The sequence below is a fragment of the Hypanus sabinus genome, chromosome X2 (genome assembly GCF_030144855.1).
Source record: "Hypanus sabinus isolate sHypSab1 chromosome X2, sHypSab1.hap1, whole genome shotgun sequence".
NCBI classification, from domain to species: Eukaryota; Metazoa; Chordata; class Chondrichthyes; order Myliobatiformes; family Dasyatidae; genus Hypanus; species Hypanus sabinus.
Window position 1 is genome coordinate 5,684,323 of NC_082739.1, and position 21,970 is coordinate 5,706,292.

At 40.7% G+C, this 21,970-nt stretch overlaps 1 protein-coding gene across 1 annotated transcript in view; it reads right to left on the reverse strand.

Moving 5' to 3' along the window:
• Positions 1 to 9,350: 9,350 nt before the first annotated feature.
• Positions 9,351 to 21,970, reverse strand: part of LOC132385279 (D(2) dopamine receptor A-like) — a 39,692-nt gene continuing 27,072 nt past the window's right edge. Inside the window, exons 4-7 of the mRNA XM_059957301.1 lie at positions 19,070 to 19,266; positions 17,805 to 17,889; positions 15,022 to 15,375; positions 9,351 to 9,547 (exon numbers count right to left, since the gene is read on the reverse strand). Coding sequence (XP_059813284.1) covers positions 9,351 to 9,547; positions 15,022 to 15,375; positions 17,805 to 17,889; positions 19,070 to 19,266 — 833 coding nt within the window. The remainder of the gene's footprint in view (positions 9,548 to 15,021; positions 15,376 to 17,804; positions 17,890 to 19,069; positions 19,267 to 21,970) is intronic.

Here is a 21,970-nt window from a genome sequence, read left to right on the forward strand (position 1 = left end):
AGGTTGGGATTGATGCAGAGAGAGTAGAGGGCACTGCATTCAGATGGAGTAAGGTTCGAGGAGGAGAGAGGAGTGTTGAAATTGAGACAGTTAGCAATTGAATTCATTAGCAATTAGAGATGAAAAGATTCAGGGCAGGGTGTCCAAGAAAAGGAGGAGGGTCATTGGTAAGGGATGGGAAATTCTTGCCAAGGAAATGGGTTCAAAGATGGAGGCAATGGAAAAAGAGTTCGACATCGCAGCGGGCATAGAACTCACTGAGGTGTGAATGAAAGGGGACAAAGGTAAGGAGGCCCTTGCTGAGGACAGAACATTCCACCTCAGAGAGGAGCAGGTTTGTGGGGATGGTTAAGACATGGCAGGGATTAGAGCTGGAATCAGAGGAATGAAGAGTTCTGGTGGCACCAGAGGAGAGATGAGGGTTGTAGTGTTCGTGGAAGGTGGGGTGGGAGGAAGACCAAGGCTCTGAGGATCTTAGAGTTGATGGTGGATCTTGAGAGATACAGGGTTGGAGAGTAGTGGTGGGGGAAGGGGAACCTGGGGGCCCAGAGGCAGCGAGGAAAGTCTCGGCCTAAAAGTGCTGCTGGTCAAAGTCCAGGCTGGAGCTGGAGCTAGGGGCAAAGTCTAAAGGTGCCTGGAGTCATAGGAACCTGGCTTCTGGATCTGCTCGGGGCTGTTGGAACTGTGGTTGGCGACAATTGTATCACCAGTTTGCCGGTGTCCAGGGCCATTGGAATTCAGCTTGGTGTTGGTGAGATCCATAGTCTGGGGGCATGTGATTGAATCGACGTCCAAGAGAGAAGCAGCAGTCTGGGGCTTTCTAGGGCTGTTGGAACCAGAGTTGGAGATGGCAGGAGTCACCAATTTAACCCTAGATTAATCACAAAACAATTTACAATGACTAATTAACCTACTAACTGGTGCCTATTTGGACTGTGGGAGGAAACTAGAGCACGTGGAGGAAACCCATGCAGTCACAGGGAGAACGTAGAAACTTTCTGTCAGAGGATGCCAGAATTGAGCTCCAAACTCCAACGTCCTGAGCTGTAATAGTGTTTCACTAACCACTACGCCATCGTCAGATCCCGCAGTCCAGATGTGGGGTTTTGACCTCCCTCTCACAAGTAAGACGATAAGACATGCCTTTGCAGATGAGCTTCAAAAATGCTGCTTGACCAGTTGATTCTTTGTTGCACCGAATTCTAGTTCTCTTGTGTCTCCATGATAAAATGGTTCTCCGTTCAAGGCATTTTAAACAAAGGTCAAAGCTGGTTTTCATGCAGCAGACAACTCAATATAAATTAGTGGGTGTAACTTTCTTGGTCATCAGACTTGAGTGCCTCTGATCTGGCCCTCAGCAGATTAAGGATCTCATGGTTCATCCAGGGCTTCTGGTTGGGGAAGACTCTGAATGATTTAGTGGGGACACACTCATTTACAACCGTTTTTATAAAGTCTATGATAGCCATGATGTATACATACAGAGGTTATAGTGACCACAGAGCTCAATATACTCCAGAAAAAAGCAATCTGCTTGAATGGCCACCTGACTTTCAATGTAAATATTCACTTTCCACCACTCTGCCATTACTGATTAACTGGACTCTGAAAATTTACACTCATTCCTCAATCATACTTTATTTACTTGTGCACAAGGAGAACACACTGTACTGAAGTTTGAACAAAGAAGTGCATTTTTTATGCAGCATTTAATCAGAGTTACAGATAATGAGCATCTCAGAATCCATGTATTTGCAAAATCAATTGTCACTCACAATACAAGTGTTAAAAGTCAATAGAAACTGCAAGCTAGCAACCGTGATACATACTTTGAAGTTAGTGAAGTAACTCTCCCCTAGTTGGTGTGTGCCTTGCATCCTTTGATTGCATCCTTATCTTGTCTCCATAAGTCCGGTATAGAAACATCAATGTCCTTGAAAGGAAAATCCTACAAAAAGTAACGGATACAGCCCAGAACATCATGGGTAAAATCCTTCCCTCCATTATACATCTACATAGAGCGCTATTGCAGGCAAGCAACATCCATCATCAATGACCCCCCCCCCACTGCTCAGAACATGCTCCTTTCTCACTGCCACCATCAAGAGGAAATTACAGGGGTCCTGGGACTCACACCACCAGGTTCAGGAATAGTTATTACCCCTCAACCATCAGGTTTCTGAACCAAAGGGGTTAACCTCGCTCAACTTCACTTGCCCCATCATTGAAATGTTCCCACAACCTATGGGCTCACTTCATTTTATATTCTCACTATTCATTTATTTATTTTTCTTTTGCATTTGCAGTTTGGTGTCTTTCACACATTGGTTGTTTTTCTGCCCTGTTGGGTGCAGTCTTTTATTGATTTTGTTATGGTTCTTGGACTTACTGAGCATACCCACAAGAAAACTAATCTCAGGGCTGTATATAGTGACATATATGTACTTAGATAATAAATTTACTTTGAGTTTTGTACTTTGAACGTTGAAATGGCTCCACTCTCCTGCTGTGCAAAGGGAAGCTATGATTTTCAAAGTCCTTTCTTGCCTGGACTAACTGCACGCTATCCTTGCCTGGACATTGTCCTTACCTTCACCTTGCGGCAACTTTTCTAACTGTAGCTGCATTGTGTACCATCCACAAAATGAACTGCGATAACTTCCCAACTTTTCAGCAACACCTCCCAGACCTGTAACAACTACCACCTTCAACAACATAGACAGCAAGCATGGGAATAGCATTACTCACAAGCAAGCTGCCCTTCAGATCACGCACCATCCTGACCTGGAAACATGTTGCCGCTGGCAACACCTTCACCTTCACCAACAATTCTGGGGAGCACTATCATCTCTTCAAATGTAGTTAAGAAAGCCAGCATTGCGCACATCTCCCAAATGACTGAAAGCAAATTAATGCTTGCATAAATCTCTGATATCATCAGATAATTATGACTGTAAGACATTGTTAAAGAAATGCTCTAAAAGTAAACCACGAAAGTGTGCCTGACATCAGTATGGAAAAATTATTGGAAAGTCTTCTAATGGACAGGATATACAGTATAAGTATTTGGACAGATAGTGTGGCTTTGTGCATGGTAGGTCATGTTTAACTAATCTTACAGAGTTTTTTGAGGAAGTTACCAGGAAAGTTGATGAAGGCAACAGTGGATGTTGTCTACATAGACTTTAAGGTATTTAACAAGTCCTGCATGAGAGTTTGGTCAAGAGGGTTCAGTCGCTTGACATTCAAGATGAGGTAGTAAATTAGAGTAGACATTGGCTTTGTGGGAGAAGCCAGAGAGTGGTAGTAGATGGTTGCCTCTCTGACTGGAGGCCTAAGACTAGTGGAGTGTTGCAGGAATTGGTTCTGGGTCTATTGTTGTTTGTCTTCTATATCACTTATCTGGATGATCATGTGGTTAACTGGATCAGTAAATTTGTAAATTACACCAAGATTCTGGTGTGCAGTGGACAGCAAGGAAGGCAGTGAACTTGCAGTGGGATCTGGACCAGCTGGAAAAATAGGCTGTAAAATGGCAGATGGAATTTAATGCAGGCAATTGCAAGGTGTTGAACCTTAGTAGGACCAATCAGGGTAGGTCTCACACAATGAATGGTAAGGCAATAAGGAGTCCTGTTGAACAAAGGGATCTGAGAATACAAGTCCATAAATCATTTAGAGTGTGTCACAGCTAGATAGGGTCATAAAGATTCATTGGCCTTCATAAATCAAAAGTATTGAGTACAGGAGATGGGATGTTATGTTGAAGTTATATAAGACATTGGTGAGGCCTGATTTGGAATATTGTGTGCAGTTTTTGTCACCTACCTACAGGCAAGATATAAACAAGGTTCAAAGAGTGCTGAGAAAATTTACACAGACGTTGCCGGGTCTGGAGGGCCTGAGTTATAAGGAATGACTGAATAAGTTAGGACTTTGTTCCTTGGAGAGCAGAAGATTGAGGGGAGATTTGATATAGGTATACAAAATTGAGGGGTATAGATAGAATAAGTGCAAGCAGGGTTTTTCCACTGAGATTGGGTGGGACTACAACCAGAGGTCATGGGTTAAAGTGAAAAGTTTAAGGGGAATATGAAGGGAAATGTCTTCATACAGAGGGAATGAGCTTGCAGATATGAGCACAATTTCAACGTTTAAGTTTGGATAGGTACATGGATGGCAAGTATAAGGTCTGGATGCAGGTTGAGAGGACTAGGCAATTTAAAAGGTTCAGCATGGACTAGATGGGCTGAAGGGCCTGTTTTTGCATTGTACTCTCTATGACTGTATGGGTCACTTTAAATTATACTTGATTAGGCTGGGGTTAAATAGGTGGGTTGCCGGGTGGTGCAGCTCATTGGGTCGAAGGGTCTGTTCTGCATTGTCTCTAAATATAAATAAATAAATATTGATGGTGGGTCAAGCTTTCACTGACCATTTCAAAATGCCTTTACAGATGGAAATATTGCTCAGTTACATATAAAACACACCATGATGCTATAGTAGATTTTCTTTCCTGCAGAACATCAGACAACCAGTAGAATTTTTATAATCCCTTAGTTTTATGTCTACCGCTGTGGTTATTGTCATTTTTTGACTTATCGTTTATTTAATTATTTGAACCTAAATCTCTGAACTCATGTGCTGGGATCAAATCCAGTAATGTTATACTATCAAAAACATAATCCTTTCCATTCTACAAATCATAAACACATTTGCTATGTCAATAAACTAAAACGAATCTTTTTTTTCATGTTTAAGGATTCACAGAAAGTCCATTTCTCGAGGCTATATCCCACATTAATAGTGACAACTATATTGTGCTTTATGCAGTATACACAAGATTCCTCAATGTTATTATAGCCAGGGAGGGATAGTGAGGATATGTTCCCACTACCTATTAAATGCTGCCAATGGTGAGCGTCTCAAATAGTCTCTGACAACCTAGACCAGCTCCTAGCCTTCGCGTGTGGCTTAGCTACTAAGCACAGTGGAACTAACTCTACTGACAGGAGAAGGGGCAATGGCAGGTTACTAGTTCCTTAAAACCATTTGCTTTGGGCAGATGGGGCTCATCGGCCATGGTTGGCAGCTCATCTAGGAGAAGGAAAACTCTGATCTCAAACTTCCACTGATGCGGCTATACCCAGTCATGTGGAAGGCTTTGGGAGTAAAGCCTGGGGGAAAAGTTCCAGAGATGGAGTCCCTCAGGCAGATCAACACTGACTGGCAACTCTTGTTGACACAATTGGTGTCAAACTGTATTGGTCTCTGCCATTCTTTTGAGTTCATCAGTTGCATGGAGAGGGGGAACCTGCTACTTGGACAACATTCTGCTCTCCATATCGTACTGTCCTGGCTTGTGAATCGCGTACAGTTGGGATGCAATATCCATGGTCGACGAATGAAGGCCTCCAATGGTATACATAATAAATCTGCTGGGTATTAACGCATCATCAATGTGTTTTGTTGAAGTGATCATCAGAAATTGATACTGTCCATGGAGGAGGTGAATTTCTGTTTCACCTGAGGGAGGTGTGTTGTAATTGTATTAATGCTGCTTGAAGTCGAATGACAACAAGCCCCAAAACAAACCAGAGCAGCCAATACTCTGAAGGTTTTGAATCTACACATGAAATTGGATTTTAAACATTTAAGGATTGAATAAATCCAATACGCGAGTCAATTCATTGAATGAATTTTTGTTGTGTATTTTCAAACTTTGTCCTTCAAGTAAATAAAATAAATTTGCTGTTGCCATGCCATACTTACATCATATTTCCAATAATTTGCTGTGATTCATTTTACCAAACATTTTTTTTCTTTGGCATTGTACAAGGTACCAGCTGTCAAACCTTGGGAGGATCTGCTGTACAAAAGATCCTCCAAGGAATGTTCTGGATTGTGTCACCACAGCAACAGGGCTTCAGACAAACTACAAATCCAGGAACAAAATACACCACTGGATAATATCTTGCAGGCTAAAACTGGTCACACACCATGGACAGATTGAAGAAATAGCTGATTCTGGACTAGCAATGGGAGATATTTTTCAATATGTTTATCACTTAAATCTCTACAGACCTGAGGAATAACCAATCTCTGGTTTGGCACCTTTCTACTATACTGTAATCCACAGTGTTTAGCCGGAGAGTGGTTGACCTGTGGAATTCTTTACCACAGGCAGCTGTGGAGGCCAAGTCTTTATTTATGTTTAAGGCAGAGGTTGATAGCTTCTTGATTACTAGCCAGGGCATGAACGGACATAGGGAGAAGGCGGGAGATTGGAGCTGAGAGGAAAATGCATCAGCCATGATGAAAACGTGGAGCAGACTCGAATGGCCAAATGGTCTAATTCTGTTCCTATATCTTATGGTCTCATAGTCTTGTGTTCTATGCCATGGTATGGGGTTTGTCCCTGTATTAGTTCTCCCCCGGTGAGAGGGTTCATCTCTATGTGACATATATATGTAATGATCTCTCCAGCTTGGCAATTGCCTCGGTGTTGGGCTCAGTAAATCTACAAACAAAAGCCTGCCTTCTCTGTGTAGATGCACAATTTTTAATTAATTCCTTCACTTTGTAGCTGCAGAGAGGAGGAGCTAATATGAACGGCAATCAGTTTCATGGCAATTTATCAAATTATTCCAAAGGAGAGGGACATTTTTATGACATAGCAAATATATTAACATATAATAATATCTTGATTAGATTTTTACCAAACAGTTAAACAATTTAAATACATCACTAACCAAGTTATTGGGATTTGTGGAAGATGTTATCCTTCCTATTTATACATATGAAATGTTTGCTATTCATGCAGCTTGGCTAACTAACTCTGTTTTCATTCTTCTTGCTGCTTCATATAATGTTTTTGTTTTAATCAGCTTTTAGCTGAACTTGTGATCTCAGCAGTTCTTGTAGGGTTATCACTCACAGACCATCTTAACTTTCTTTGATGAATTGTGAAAAGATGTCTTCTTGAACTTTTGTCTATAAGGTGAATGTTATTCTACAATACTGTTAAGGAGTTATAAAGATAAAGGACTGGCAATATATTTTTGAGTTAGGATGGCGTTCTTGCTCACCATCTGTTATTCAATATGTTTGAGTTTGTGTGTGTGTGGGAGATGTCAAAGGAGACTTGGCAAATTAATCACGGCATCTTGTAAATGGTGCAAATTTAGACACAGGGGCAAATTAAAAATCTAGTCAGGGGTTCCCAACCTTTTTTATGCCATTAAACAAGGGGTCTGTGGACCCCAGTTTGTGAACACCTGATATAGGTAGGGTGATGGAGGGACCACAGATCAATCAAGCACATTTGCCCTAAATGGTGAAGGGATTTTGGAGTGCTGGAGATGCCAAAGCATTCAATCATACTCTAGATGAAGTTTGGAGATGGTGGAAAGTACCAATTTCTTGAAATGTACTCACAATGACATAATAAAATATTATTTTATCTATTCATTGCAATGCATGTAATGATTGGATTTGATCCATTGTCATTTTCTAACACTGGTCCCATCTACTGGGGAGATGGACATTAATTTCAATATTGCTCAGAGTGAGGAAATCAGTGCCTTTTAGTGATCAGGTACAACTGGAGACTTACAAAATTCAAACAGGATAAATCAGCAAGAAATATGGGTACAAGTAAAAGTGAATTGCAATGATTTGGTAGCTGATTTTAGGTCTCTGAATAATGTGTCCTAGTAACTAAAAGTCTGCAAATGAACTGTTTAATCAGGATCACAATCATGTGAAGCTTGTATCACATGGGTGATCTTGATGACTGGGCCCTTAATTTTAAAGTCATAATACAAGCATTGAAATATTTTAAAGCAGTGGTGAATGAAAGAACGTCAGATCATGGGTGGTGCCAGTGATATATCTACATCACCTGGGACTGTTGACAAGAAATAAAGACAAAAATTCTTGCAACCAATGCAGATTTCATTAATGCCCTTTTACTCAATCAGAAAACATCATTGCCCTTTTCTGGAACTGCATCAAGCATTTAGAAAGTGCCACACACCGTCAAAAAATGTCTAAAGTACACTATTACACCTTACAGTGCAGTGAAATGATGTAGCTTACATAGAGTATATGAGTCAGAATATCAGTGAATCTCTTGGTATTAATGTTCTTCCAAAATTGCTCAATCTTCGGTATCAGTATTTTCATTTATCTCTATGAATATTCTTTCCTCATCCCCTATCCTTTAGCATCTCCTCCGCAATGAATCTTCTCCAGGTATGATGTTTGGCTACTGATACATCAACGTTTCTTACCCAAGAATTTTTAACGTTAACTGTCATCATGTGAACTTCACCTTGAGAAGTTGGTGGGGAGTCACCTTCTTGAATCACCGTAGCCAATGTGGTTAAGTTATCTGAATTATACATTGAGTGTCCACAAGCTATCTGATCTTAGAGGGCATCATGGCCCTCCCACCTGGCTTTCCAGAAAAAAATCTCACATCAGGAACCAGAATTGCATTTTCTTTGCTAGAATGAGGATGTCAAAGAAAAAGCATTGATCAACTACCAACATCAAACTATTGCTTTGCATAACATTCCAGTTTCTCAATATCCCATAGGCATGAAAAGGGGTAGGATGAGACAAACACATTTTACCTAATGTAGCTGGAATTTGATCGCAGCATCATTTAACCTTGCCCAATATGGTCTGCGCATCTTAATAAGAGCCTTACGATTTTCCTACCTTTAGTATGCCTATTCTACATTAGGTATAAGCAAATACTGACTAGTCTTACAACCTTTGTGATTGATCTAAGGCAACAAATACTACAGAAGATTCCCTTTGGCATCCTGGTGTTGGATCACCATATCTTGTTGCCATGCTATTGAATAGTTTCTTGTTGTTCCAAGCTTGTATTCAGAAGTAGGCGAGTAGAAGATGTCCTTCAACATTTGTCCTTTACTAATGAGAATACATTTGCTTTTTAGTTACCATTACATAATTCCACTGACTCACCTAATACAGAGTTCAAAGACAACTGACCAACTTTGCATGGTCATGGAGTAATAATTACATGTAAATTTTGGCCATGCAATTGGACTTTTCACATTACAATGTTGACTATCGACGTTGAAAGGTCAGATCACATCACGCACAAAACCCCATCTTGTCCTTGATGAAGGACTTCTCTTTCATCCTTTGTCCATTCATTTACTTATTCATACCGACACACAAGACAGATTTGGTTTATGTGTAAAGAAGTGTGTCCACAGTGTGTCATTGACAAGCAAAAGCATCATTGTACACTTTCAAGGTAGAGCTTATAAAAAGGGAGTGTGATACATGATACCCTTTGGGTAAGTTCTTTAGCAGTGGAGGATTTTGATGAAAGCTTTTCTGAACTCTATATTGAAAGTGGTATAAATGATCGGGTTCACAGCACTATTGACGTAACCCAGCCAGGTGAAGGCACTGTACAAGGCTTGAGGGATGTTGCATTTTTTACAGTGCTTGTTAAGGATATGGGTAATGAAGAATGGCAGCCAACATATAATGAAGACCCCTAGAAACAAGAAAAGCAGAGATTAATATCCAGCATTCAAAGTACACCTGAAATCTGATAAGGAAGTTGGTCAGATCCCTAACTTCTCCTGCCCACTTTCCCTTCCGCCTCTGTGAAAAATATCTTCAAAGTGAGTGAGAGGTGGAATGATTGGGAAACTTTTAAAATCCAACAAAAGGCAACTAAAAAAGCTATCAAAAGGGAAAAGATGAAATATGAGGGCAAACTAGCCAATAATAATTAAGCAGGATACCAAAAGTTTTTTTTTTCAGTTATATAAAGAGTAAAATGGAAGTGAGTGGATATTGGACCACTGGAAAATGGTGCTGATGAGATAGTAATGAGGGAAAAAGAAATGTTGAGGGGTGTGAGGGAAGAGAAATGAGTGCAGTTACTATTACAAAGGAGAAGGTGTTCACAAAGCTGAAAGACTTAAAAGGTACGTAAGTCACCTGGACCAGATGAATTGCACCCAGGGGTTCTGGAAAAAGGTAGCGAGAGATTGTAGCAGCATTCCACAATCTCTATCTGCTAATTAAATTTGCTGACGACACTACACTGATTGGCGTAATCTCAAATAATAACGAGGCAGCCTACAGAGAAGAAGTCATCACCTTGACACAATGGTGTCAAGAAAACAACCTTTCCCCCAATGTCACAAAAACAAAGGACTACAGGAGGAATGGAGATGGGCTAACTCCTATTGACATCAATGGATCTGGAGATGAGAGGATGAACAGCTTTAAGTTCCTTGGCATCCACATCACCGAGGGTCTCATGGGGTCGGCACATACCGGCTGTGTGGTGGAAAAAGCACAACAGCATTTCTTTCACCTCAGACAGTTGAAGAAGTTTGGCATGAGTCGCCCAGTCCTAAGGACTTTCTACAGGGGCACAATTGAGAGAGCATCCTGACTGGCTGCATGACTACCTGGTATGGGAACTGTACTTCTCTCAATCACAGGACTCTGCAGAGAGTGGTGCAGGCAGCCCAGTGCATCTGTAGATGTGAACTTCCCACTGCTCAGGACATTTACAGAGACAGGTGTGTAAAAGGGGCCCGAAGGATCATTGGGGACCCGAGTCACCTCAATCACAGACTGTTCCAGCTGCTACCATCCAGGAAATGGTACAGCAGCATTAAAGCCAGGACCAATAGGCTCTGGGACAGTTCCTTCTACCAGGCCATCAGACTAATTAATTAATGTTGATACAATTGTATTTCTATGCTATATTGACTGTCCTGTCCTGTTGTACATACTATTTATCACAAATTACTATAAATTGCACATTGCACATTTAGACGGAGACATAACATAAAGATTTTTATTCCTCATGTATGTGAAGGATGTAAGAAATAAAGTCAATTCAATTCACTTAGTAATGATCTTTCAAAAATCATTGGACTCTGGCATGGTGCCAGAGGTCTGGAAAATTGTAAATGTCACTCCACTCTTTAAGAAAGGAGGAGGGCAGCAGAAAGGAAACTATAGACCAGTTAGCCTGACCTTAGTGCTTGGGAAGATGTTAGAGTCAATTGTTAAGGATGAGCCTGTGCAGTTCCTGGAGACACAGGACAAAATAGGACAAAGTCAGCATGGTTTCTTTAAAGGAAAGTCTTCCCAGATGAACCTGTTGGAATTCTTTGAGGAGATTACATGTAGAATAGGTAAAGGGGATGTAGTGGATGTTGTACATTTGGACTTTCAGAAGGCTTTTGACAAGGTGCCACACATGAGGCTGCTAATTAATTTAAGAGCCCATGGTATTACAGGAAAGTTACGAACATGGTTAGAGTATTAGCTGAATGATAGGAGGCAGTGAGTGGGAATAAAAGGATCCTTTTCTGGTTGGCTGCCGGTGACTAGTGTTGTTCCACAAGGGTAGAGGCCACATCCATGGGTAAATTTAAGGCAGAAGTTGATAGTTTCCTGATTGGTCAGGGCATCAAAGGATATGGCAAGAAGGTAGGTGTGTGGGCTTGAGTGGGATCTGGGATCAGTCATGATGGAATGGCACAGCAGGCTTGATGGGCTGAATGGCCTAATTCTGCACCTATGTGTTATGGTTTTAAAACTCTGCCCACTCTAATGTTATATACACCATATCCCTTTCACCCATCAGTCCTGAGTCATTGCATAACATCTTTCAAGTTTTTTCTGAATCTGAGGTGAGGCAATATGTCCAAATTGAAATATATTGTCAAGGCTGAAGTCTGCATCCTAGAGATGCAATCCTTCACCTTCACAACAGTGATGGGTTTGTGAGGCCGGGGTAGGCCCTGGAGTGGGGATCTAGTGGTGATGGTCAGACAGGACACCAAGTACAAACAGAAGTGATTCTTCAGATGCTGGAAATCCAGAGTACTCATCCCCCTTGCTGGATGAACTCAGAAGGTCAGGCAGCATCTATGGAGAGGAATAAATAGCTGATGTTTAGTGATAAGACCCTTCATCAGCACTGGAAAGGAAGGGGAAAGAAAGTACAAGCTAGAAGATGACAGGCAAAACCAGATAAGGGGAAAGGTAGAAGGGTGGTGAGAGGAATGAAGTGAGAAGCTGGAAGGTAATAGGTGGAAAAGATAAAGGGCTAAATAAGAAGTAATCTGCTAGGAGAGGAGAATGGACTATGGGAGAAAGGGAAGGAGAAAGGGTATCAGAGGGAAGTGATAAGCAGATGAGGAGAAGAGAGAGGGTTAAGAGAAACTGGGAATTTGAGAAATCACTGTTCACTCTATCAGGTGGAGGCTACCCAGACAGAATATAATATATTGCTTCTCCAACCTGAGAGTGGCTTTACTGTGGCCTCATTTTGGGCTCTTTGTGAGTTTGGAACTCATAGCCACACAGCTTCAAGATCAGTGACAACAAAAATGTGATATATACTGAGACATCCAAGGCCAGTGAGTACCAATCAACCTGTTCAGTAATACAAGCCTTATCTAAGGTGTTAAGGCATTAATTAAGGGGCATCTGCCTTTAGCTAGGGTTTGATCTTGAACTGGTATTTAGCTTGGTGATTCCTCTCACACTCCCCACCCTATCTGCTCGAGCCCTCTATAGCATTTAACCACTCCCCTGGATCTCAATTTCTGCCTTTCGCTTGCCATGTCTTTCCCCCACCCAAACCCTTGATCATACCTATGACCTCAGTCCCCTTTCCACAGCTATCCTTTTCTTTTAATCTTCAGATTAGATTAGCCTTATTTATCAAACATACATCGAAATATACAGTGAAATGCATTATTTTACGTCAAGAATGGGGACAGTCCACAAGTGTTGTTATGCTTCCAGTGCCAATGTAGCATGCTCACAACTTACTAACCCTAACTCATTGATCTTTGGAATGTGAGAGGAAACCGGAGCACCAGGAGAAAATCCACGCAGTCACAAGGAAAATGAACCAACTCCTTATAGACAGAGGCAGGAATTGAACCTTGATCCTACAGCTGGCACTGTGAAGCATTACATTAACTGCTATGCCATGTGTCTTCATGGCCTAGGCCCAATCCTTCACATGCCATCTCATGATGAATCCTCAGAGGAATGGCCTTTGTGTGTGATGGTGATTAATCTATCATGCAAGGTTCCTTAGGCCTTGAATATGATAGAATATTACTTCTGGAGGTTTCTTGCACAAAGCTGATAAGACCATCCCCACCACACCCCTCCTTCCAAACCCCATGTCCTGCCATCCAGTTTGACACCGATCCAAGCACTGCAACACTTCTAGGCAACTGCCTACGGAAACTCCTCAAGAAGCGTTAACAGTGTTGATAGAGAAAGGTGACCTATTAATCTACACAAACAAAGCACTCACTAAGTAAGCAGGGCGAGTATCAGAGGTTAGTCTAAAAAACTATAATGACATTGGGGTGGGAAGGACAGTTTGTACCAAATATTTCTTTTTATGCCATTATGTCTTTCAATTTCTTAGCAAATACAAGATGGTTATGTGACTTGTTTTGAACTTTAAGGGTGGTAACCCCTTATTTTAGATTTCTCACCTCACTTCCCAATTTCCTTGCAAATTCTTTTCTTTCTTTACAAATCAATCTAATCAATCTCCAGAAAAAAAAAGACATCCTCCACCAATAGCAAGGGAATCGTCTAAGGTTAGAGTTGAAACATATGCTGGATCAGTTTTAGTAGTAGGCCCATGTTATCACTTGAGGGAAAATTCTTCAGCCATACATAAACATGATTCCTTTTTGCTTCAGTCCTAGGATCTTGCTAATTAGCAAGTTTATTTGCAAATAAGCTAGTTGCAATAGTAACTAGTCAATAAAGATTCCTCAACAACTTTCCACAAGAAAATGCAAGTCCCTTGCAGAGATTAATTTTATCCCTTTCTTGTAATGGTCAAGATTGCAGTGCTTCCCTTTGAGGTCTCCAATGAGGACCAAGTTTTAGGAAGCTTCCATATATTCTGCAACTATCAGTAATTAGTTGAAACTTTCCAACCTCATTTCTTGTCAGGTTCAATCAATAATGAGAGACAGGTGTCTGTGGCCATAAGACATAGGAGCAGAATTAGGCCATTTGGCCAGCCCATCATGTCTATCCACCATTCCATCATGGCTGATTTATTATCTTTCTCAACCCCCTTGCCTTGCCTTCTCCCTGTAACCTTTGATGCTCTTGTTAAACGGTAACCTACAGTATCAACCTCCACTGAATATACCCAATGACTTGTCCTCTACAACTGTCTGTGGCAATGAATCACACAGACTCACTACCCTCTGGCTAAAGAAATTCCTCTTCATCTCTGTTCCAGATGGATGCCCATCTATTCTGATGCTTTGCGCTCTGCTCCTAAACTTTCCCAGTACAGGAAACATTCTCTTCACATCACTCTATCTAGATCTTTCAATATCTAATAGATTTTCAATGATATTCCCCCTCCTTCTTCCACACTCCAGTGAGTATAAACCCAGAGCTATCAAACACTCCTCTTACATTAACCCTTTAATTCCTGGGATCAGTCTCATGAACCCTCTCTGGACCCTCTCCAATGCTATCCCAATCTTTCTTAGATAAAGAGCCAAAAAGTTCCAAGTGTGGTCTGACAAATGCTTTATAAAGCCTTCATGTTACTTCCTTGCTTTTATATTCCAATCTTCTCAAAATGACTGCTAACATTGCATTTGTTTTCCTTGCCACTGACTCAACCTGCAAGTTAAAGGAGTCCGAAGTCCCTTTTCACTTCTGATTTTTGCATGTTCTCCCCTTTATTCCTTAAGTGCATGACCACAGACTACCCTACACTAGATTCCATCTGTTACTCCTTTGCCCATTCACCCCAATGACAGGATGTTGGTTACTCTCTGCATTGTGCCTCCACAACCAACATATACTTCCTAGGGTTATTAGATTCCTTCTTCCCATGGTTAACCATTCCAATTAAAAGATATTTGATTTGCAACTAGCTAGAATCAGAAATGAGAAAATGAACAAAGTCAAGGCAGTACTAACCGAGGACAATGGCCAGCATCTGAGTGGCCTTTTTCTCCTTTTGCTGGGAAAGCTTCCGCTTGCTCATGCTCTTGAGCGATGTTCTTGTTTTACCATTTGGCATTGACTGGATCTCAAAAGCTTTGGCCGCTTTGCTTATGTTTTTGGTGTGCCCATTCTTCTCCCCTTTCACCGGGCTGCCCGCAGGAGATGCTAGGCTAGAACTAGCACCCTGGTTGGAGGGAGTAGGCACAGCCAGCTGGCGGTTGGTGGCTGCCGTTTTGAGCTTGGGCTTCTCTAGTGGCGGGCTGGCAGAAGACATCATCTCCATCTCCAAGTCATCTTGGTGGTTGACAGCCTCCTGCACCAAGATCAAATGTCCCAAAACAAAACCAAATAAATACCCAAAATGCGTGCCAGGCCAGTGTAAAACAATAACTATTGAAATGGGACCCTGTAAGGGTATGAGTAATTTTGTCACCAGCTCCAGAAATATTATGACAGGATGAGGCTATTTGGCCCCAGAGTCTGTTCTGTCATTAAATCTGATACCTCAGCTTTATAAATTGCTCTAGAATATCCCTTGATAACTTCATCTATTGATTGACTACTTTCTGGTGGAACCAATTGTTTCAATGACTGCAGCTAATAAGAAGAATATTCTGGATATATTTTGTTGAAGGTATCACATTTGATCTCCTTAAATGTCCAAGTTTCAATTTTAAGATTATATTCAGTTGTTCTTGATCTCTCCATTAAAGCATGTTGTTTAACCACTCCATCAAATCATTTTAGCATTTATAATTCCACAATTAAGTCTATACAAACTTATTTTATGTGCTCTGTTCGGACAATTTAACCATTGTATTTAACTATTTAACCATTAAATTGTTTAGAGCATTGGTTTCAATTCGATCAACCTGCCTTGTGCCTCCACAACTAACATATACTTCCTAGGGTTATTAGCATCATCTGTCGCTGGTTGTCCAGAAGCCTTCTGTGAAAGTTTTGCCCTACACTTCTGTTTGTTGTGGAGGAGAAAGGGAGAGCAGAGTGCTAAGACACGTCTTTCCTCTATTCATTTTCTAGTTCCCCCAATATAGCAAGTAATGTTCCTAAAATGTTCTGATAAAAGATCAACAACATGAAACATTAAATTGGTTTCTGCCTTGCTGAGTGTTTTCAGTATTTTCCATTTTAAATTCATATTTCCAGCAATTTTTTCTTTTGTTTTTCAATTGAAATGTTATATTTGAGTCATTCTCAAATAAGTAAATCTGTTTACCTGCCAATTCCACCAGCATCTTTAGAGTTGCTGTCCTCTAAAAGGAAATCAAATTTATTCTACTTAGCAAAATGTTCAGCACAAAATGCTCATGTTCCAGAATATGGCAGATAGAGCATAGAACAGTACAGCACTGTGCAGGCCCTTCGTTGTCCCAACCCTTTAATCCACTCCAAAATCAACCTAACTTTTCCCTCTCACATAGTCCTCAATTTTTCTTTTATCCATGTGCTTATCTAAGAGACTCTTAAATGTCCCTAATGTATCTGCCTCTAACAACACCCTTTCTACACACTTGCCACTCTCAGTTTTTAAAAATATTCCTCTGACATCCCCTCTATACTTTCTATATGTAAAGTTACATCCCCCTGAATTAGTCATTTCAGCCTTGTGGAAAAATGTCTCTGACTGTCCACTTGATCTATGCTTCTTGTTATCTTGTACACCACTATATAGTCATCTCTCATCCTTCTCTCTCTCCAAAGCGTAAAGTCCTAGCTGGTTCATCCAATCTTCATAAGACATTCTTTTTAATCCAGGTATCATCCTGGTAAATCTCCTCTGCATCTTCTCTAAAGCTATACTTCCTATAATGAGATTACCAGAACTGAACACAATATCCCAAGTGAGGTCTAACCAGAGTTTAATAGAGCTGCAACATTACCTCATGACTCTTGAACAAATTCCCCACCTAGTGAAAGCTAATACACAATATGCCTTCTTAACCACCATATCAACTTGTGCTGCAACTTTTAGGGATCTATGGATGTGAAGTCCAATATCTCTCTGTTCACCCACAGTTTCTCAGGGAGAGACAAGATAGGATGAATTTGCTTCTCCTTTGAGAAGAGAGGGTAGAGAAAAAAATTATGTGTTAGCATAATGAGGACTTTTGCTGAGCTAACATTTTTCCATTGACAGTAACCAGAAAACATGTTAAAATAATTTTTAGAGAAGCTAGCACTGAGAGAGAAACTTTTTTTTTCATCCAACATACTATTTTGATCTGATTACATGGCTAAAGGACAGCAGAAGTTGATCCAACATACCATTGTAAAAGGAATTCGATTTCCCATTAAAATGGCAAATTTTGCAGGGCCTCAAGCAAGAAGCAAGTTGGTAGGACTAAATGGATGGGTTCTTCCGAGTCAGCACAGCACAATGGGCAAAATGGACTCCAAAAGCATCTGATCCTATGCATATGTTTAACGGCGGAATCAACTGTGATATCAATGAGATGATCTGACAGGGCAGCAGCACAATAGAAATAGGAAATTTTCCCAAATTAAGTTCGTTTGACAAGAAGGGGAATACTGGTTCAGACCATGTTTACCTCAGATTATAACTCTTAGCCACAGTGGCGCAGGAATGCTAAGATGAGCAGATAGTCCCAAGAGTTGGTCTCTAGTTCCCAATATTGCCACACAATTAGCAATATAGTTTCCAGCTGTTATCTGCTCAGGCAACTTGACATGACTATACTAATTCAACAAGATGATCATATTATAGACACTCACCACTTTCTTTTTATTGGTGGGTAAGCTCCCATTTGATTTTACAATCATTGTACACAGCTTCACATCCTCTGGGTGGGTACATTTATCCTAAATGCAAAAATGAAATGTTTATTCCACTTGGAAAGTCTTCCCATTTTGAATAGTTTTCCAAATTCCCCGTTATTTAAGCTGTAAACCTAATGGAAATAATAAGGTATTAAAATATAAAATTCTTGCCCAAGAGATAGGAAGTTAGATATATTTATTATATTGGACTATAAGCCATCAAAATGAGTTACTTTGGAGCATAACCTGGTTGTAGCAACAGATCAAAAGTTATTTTTGTGAAAGTATCTTAAAAATAGAATTAAAGTGAATCTCCAGGTGATGCATTTTTATAAACTGTGGTTGTGGGAAGAATCCTGCCAGAGGTATCTGAGGAATTCTCTCCTCTTCCAGTTATTCAACAGGATTAATTTATTTGCAAATATATAATTGGAATATGAAAATGTCCTCTGTCTAAAATATGTTATCTCCAGCAGTGCAGCACTTCCTCAACATATTGTGTACAATTACATGGAGCAATGGTGCAGCTGGTGGATATGGAACTTCATAGCTCCATTGACTGGCTTTAATCTTGATCTGCATTGCTACCCCTGTGGAGTTTGCGTGTTCTCCCTGTGACCAGGTGGACTTCCTCTGGGTGCTTTGATTTCCTCCTACATCCCAAAAATGCATGGGATGGGAGTTGAGAAAGCAGTAAGAGTAAATTAGGTTAGGGAATGGTGAGTGTAAAAATGATGGTTGATGGTCAGCATTGATCTTATGGGTTGAAGGGTCTGCTTCCTATAATTCTATAAGTCTCATACCTCCAAGAGGACCACAACTTTGTCATAGGGTTTGGAGGCTTGTGTGCCTCAATGACCTGGAGAACTATATTGGCTGGAGTCAGGGACCGTGTGCTTTGACTCTTGGTAGGGTCACCCATGCCAAACAATTCAAAGGGTCAAGGCCAGATTAGGAGTGGTCCACTGGTCCTCCAGGTTTGGAGGTTCAGCTAACAACCCTGACTGGTCAAAAAATAATTGTTATAGAAGCAGCAATTAAGAATCTTTCTGTACAGACAGAGGTGAGGGACCTTCATTGCTGCTCTAAACCCCAGTGGCGTAACGGGCAGTAAATATAAGTCTCATTACAGGACTTGAAATCGAAACTAACACTCTTGTACCACATATGCAAAAAATAATTGTATAAATGTGCAAAGGATGCCTTGCTTCCAACAGTTTACCTTTAACGGTGCCTGGATCTCTGACTCAAACCTACTGCTTCTCTTGGTGTTCACTCGCTTCCTCCGTTTCCGTAGCACTATGTAAATCTGCACATACACCAGCAGTGTGACGATGAAGGGAATGAAGAACGAGAAAATGGACGAGTAGACCACAAATTCAGGGTGGTGGATAAGGCAGGTGGCATCATTCATGGTGTCTGCAAATTAGACATGTTTCAAGGATTATTCCACACTCACTGACCCAATCTAGACTTTCACCAATCAGGTATATTTCATAATGTGGAATCTAATGGGATTCTTAACTTAAGAACAACATCCTTTCGTAGCTGCGAGTTCCATTGGCCTTGAAAAAAAATCTTTTTCTCTTTATTTTCCTGAGTTGGCCTGTTTTCAAAATTCATATATTTTCATTTAACTCATCCATAAGTTAGGTACCATCCATTCTTCCTTGCCCATTTATTTTTTGCTCCTTTATTTTTTATAGTAGTTGTATGCTCTTTATATACATTTTATATCCAATGCATTTACAATTAGTTAAGCGACTGCTGTGATGTAGGCAGGTCATCACTGAACTGTACAGAGCAAGCTCTCATAAAGTAATTATTAGTGAACAAGTAATTGATTTTGTTTTTCTTGAGGGGTAAATATTGGCCAGGGCACCAGGCCCGTTCTTCCTGGAAACAAAAACATGTCTTATGAGGATAGGTTGAACAAGCTTGGACTTGTCTCAACGCAGAAAAGGAGGATGCTAAGTGACTTGCTAGACCGTAAGACATATGTAGGAGCAGAATTAGGCTATTCAGCCCATCATGTCTGTTCAACCATTCCATTATGGCTATTTTATTATACCTCTCACCACCATTCACCAGCCTATTCTGTCACCTTTGACACCTTTACTAATCAAGAACATATCAATGTCTGCTTTAAATATACTCAATGACTTGATCTCCACAGTTGTCTGTGGTAATGAATTCCATTGATTCACTACCCTCTGGCTAAAGAAATTCCTCGTCACCTCTGTACTGTGCTATCATTTTCTAGGCTCTATGTTATATGATCTAAAACCAATTCATCTTCCACGTTCCCCTAAGAGGACACTCATGAACATTTATATCAACTCAGGTTTAAGATGTGGACAAACATACAATACTTGTGACAGAGTAATTGCTCAGATACTTATTCCAGGTTAAATTTACATTAAGGTCTGTCCGGTGGGACACTTGATCATATAAATGACACTGAGGCCCAAATGCAACCATTGAGCCACAACTTACGCAGAATGCTGATTGGAAATAGCTTCATACTACCATGTAGTATGGTTAACTGATGCATCTTATCTCACCAGACTGGACCTCAGTGTCTATTCATAAAAGAAACAGCATAGAGGGAGGTTATTGGAACTGTGCCAGCCCTGCAAGAGCTACTTAAGTGGATGCCACTCATCTGCATCTAAGTCTGACTCACAGCTTTACAGATTAAGACCATAAAACAAAAAGACATAGGAGCAGAATTAGGCCATTCGTCCCTTCGAGTCTGCTCCGCGATTCCATCATGGCAGATTTATTATCCTTCTCAAACCCATTCTCCTGCCTTCTCTCTGTAATTTTTAATGCCCTGATTAATCAAGAACACATCAACCTCCACCTTGAGTAAACCCAATGACCTGGCCTGCATATCTGTCAGTGGCAACGAATACAACAGATTCACCACCCTCTGGGAAAAGAATTTTTTTCTCATCTCTGTTCTAAATGGATGTTCTTCTATTCTGAGGCTATACCCTCTGGTCCTAAACTCCCCCCACTATAGGAAACATCCTCTGCACATCCACTCTGTCTAGGCTTTTCAGTATTGGATAGAATTCAATGACATCCCTCATCATTCTTCTAAACTCCAGCAAGTACAGGCCCAAGACCATTAAATGTTTCTCATATGTTAACTCTTTCATTCCTGAGATCATTCTCATGAACCTCCTCTGGATCCTCTCCAATGCCAGCACATCTTTTCTTAGATAAGGGCCCAAATCTGCTCCCTATACTCCTAGTGCAGTCTGACCAATGCCTTATAAAGCCTTAACATTACATTCTTGCTTTTGTAGTCTAATCCTCTTGAAATGAATGCTAACTTTGCATTTGCCTTCCTTACCACCAATTCAACATGCAAGTTATCCTGCACAAGGACTCCCAAGTCCCTTGGCACCTCTGATTTTTGAATTACTGCCCCATTTGGAATATAGTCCATGGCTTTATTCCTTCTACCAAAGTGAATGGCCATACACTTCTCTGAACTATATTCCATCTGCCACTTCTTTTTGCATATTCTCCCAACCTAAGTCCTTCTGCAGACACCCTGCTTCCTCAATACTACCCACGCCTCCTCCTATCTTCATATCATCCACAAACTTGGCCACAAAGCCATCAATTCCTTCATCCAAATCATGTACTGTGAAAAGAAACAGTCCCAACACTGACTGCTGCGTCACACTGCCAGTCACCGGCAGCCAACCACAATAGGCCCTCTTTATTCCCACTCTCTGCCTCCTGCCAGTCAGCCAATCTTTTATTCATGCTAGTATCTTTTCTGCAATACTCTGGGCTCTTATCTTGTTAGGCAAGATATGTGTAGCACTTTGTCAAAGGTTTACTGAAAATCCAAGTAAACAACATCCACTGACTCTCCTTTGTTTATCCTGCCTGTTATTTCCTCGAAGAATTCCAACGGATATGTCAGGCAAAATTACCTCTTAAGGAAACCATGCTGACATTGGCCTATTTTGTCATGTGTCTCCAAGTACCCCCAAACCTCATCCTTAATAAGAGACTCCAACATCTTTCCAACCACTAAGATCAGGCTAAATGGCATATAATTCCCTTTATTTTACCTTCCTCCCTCCCATTTTAAAGA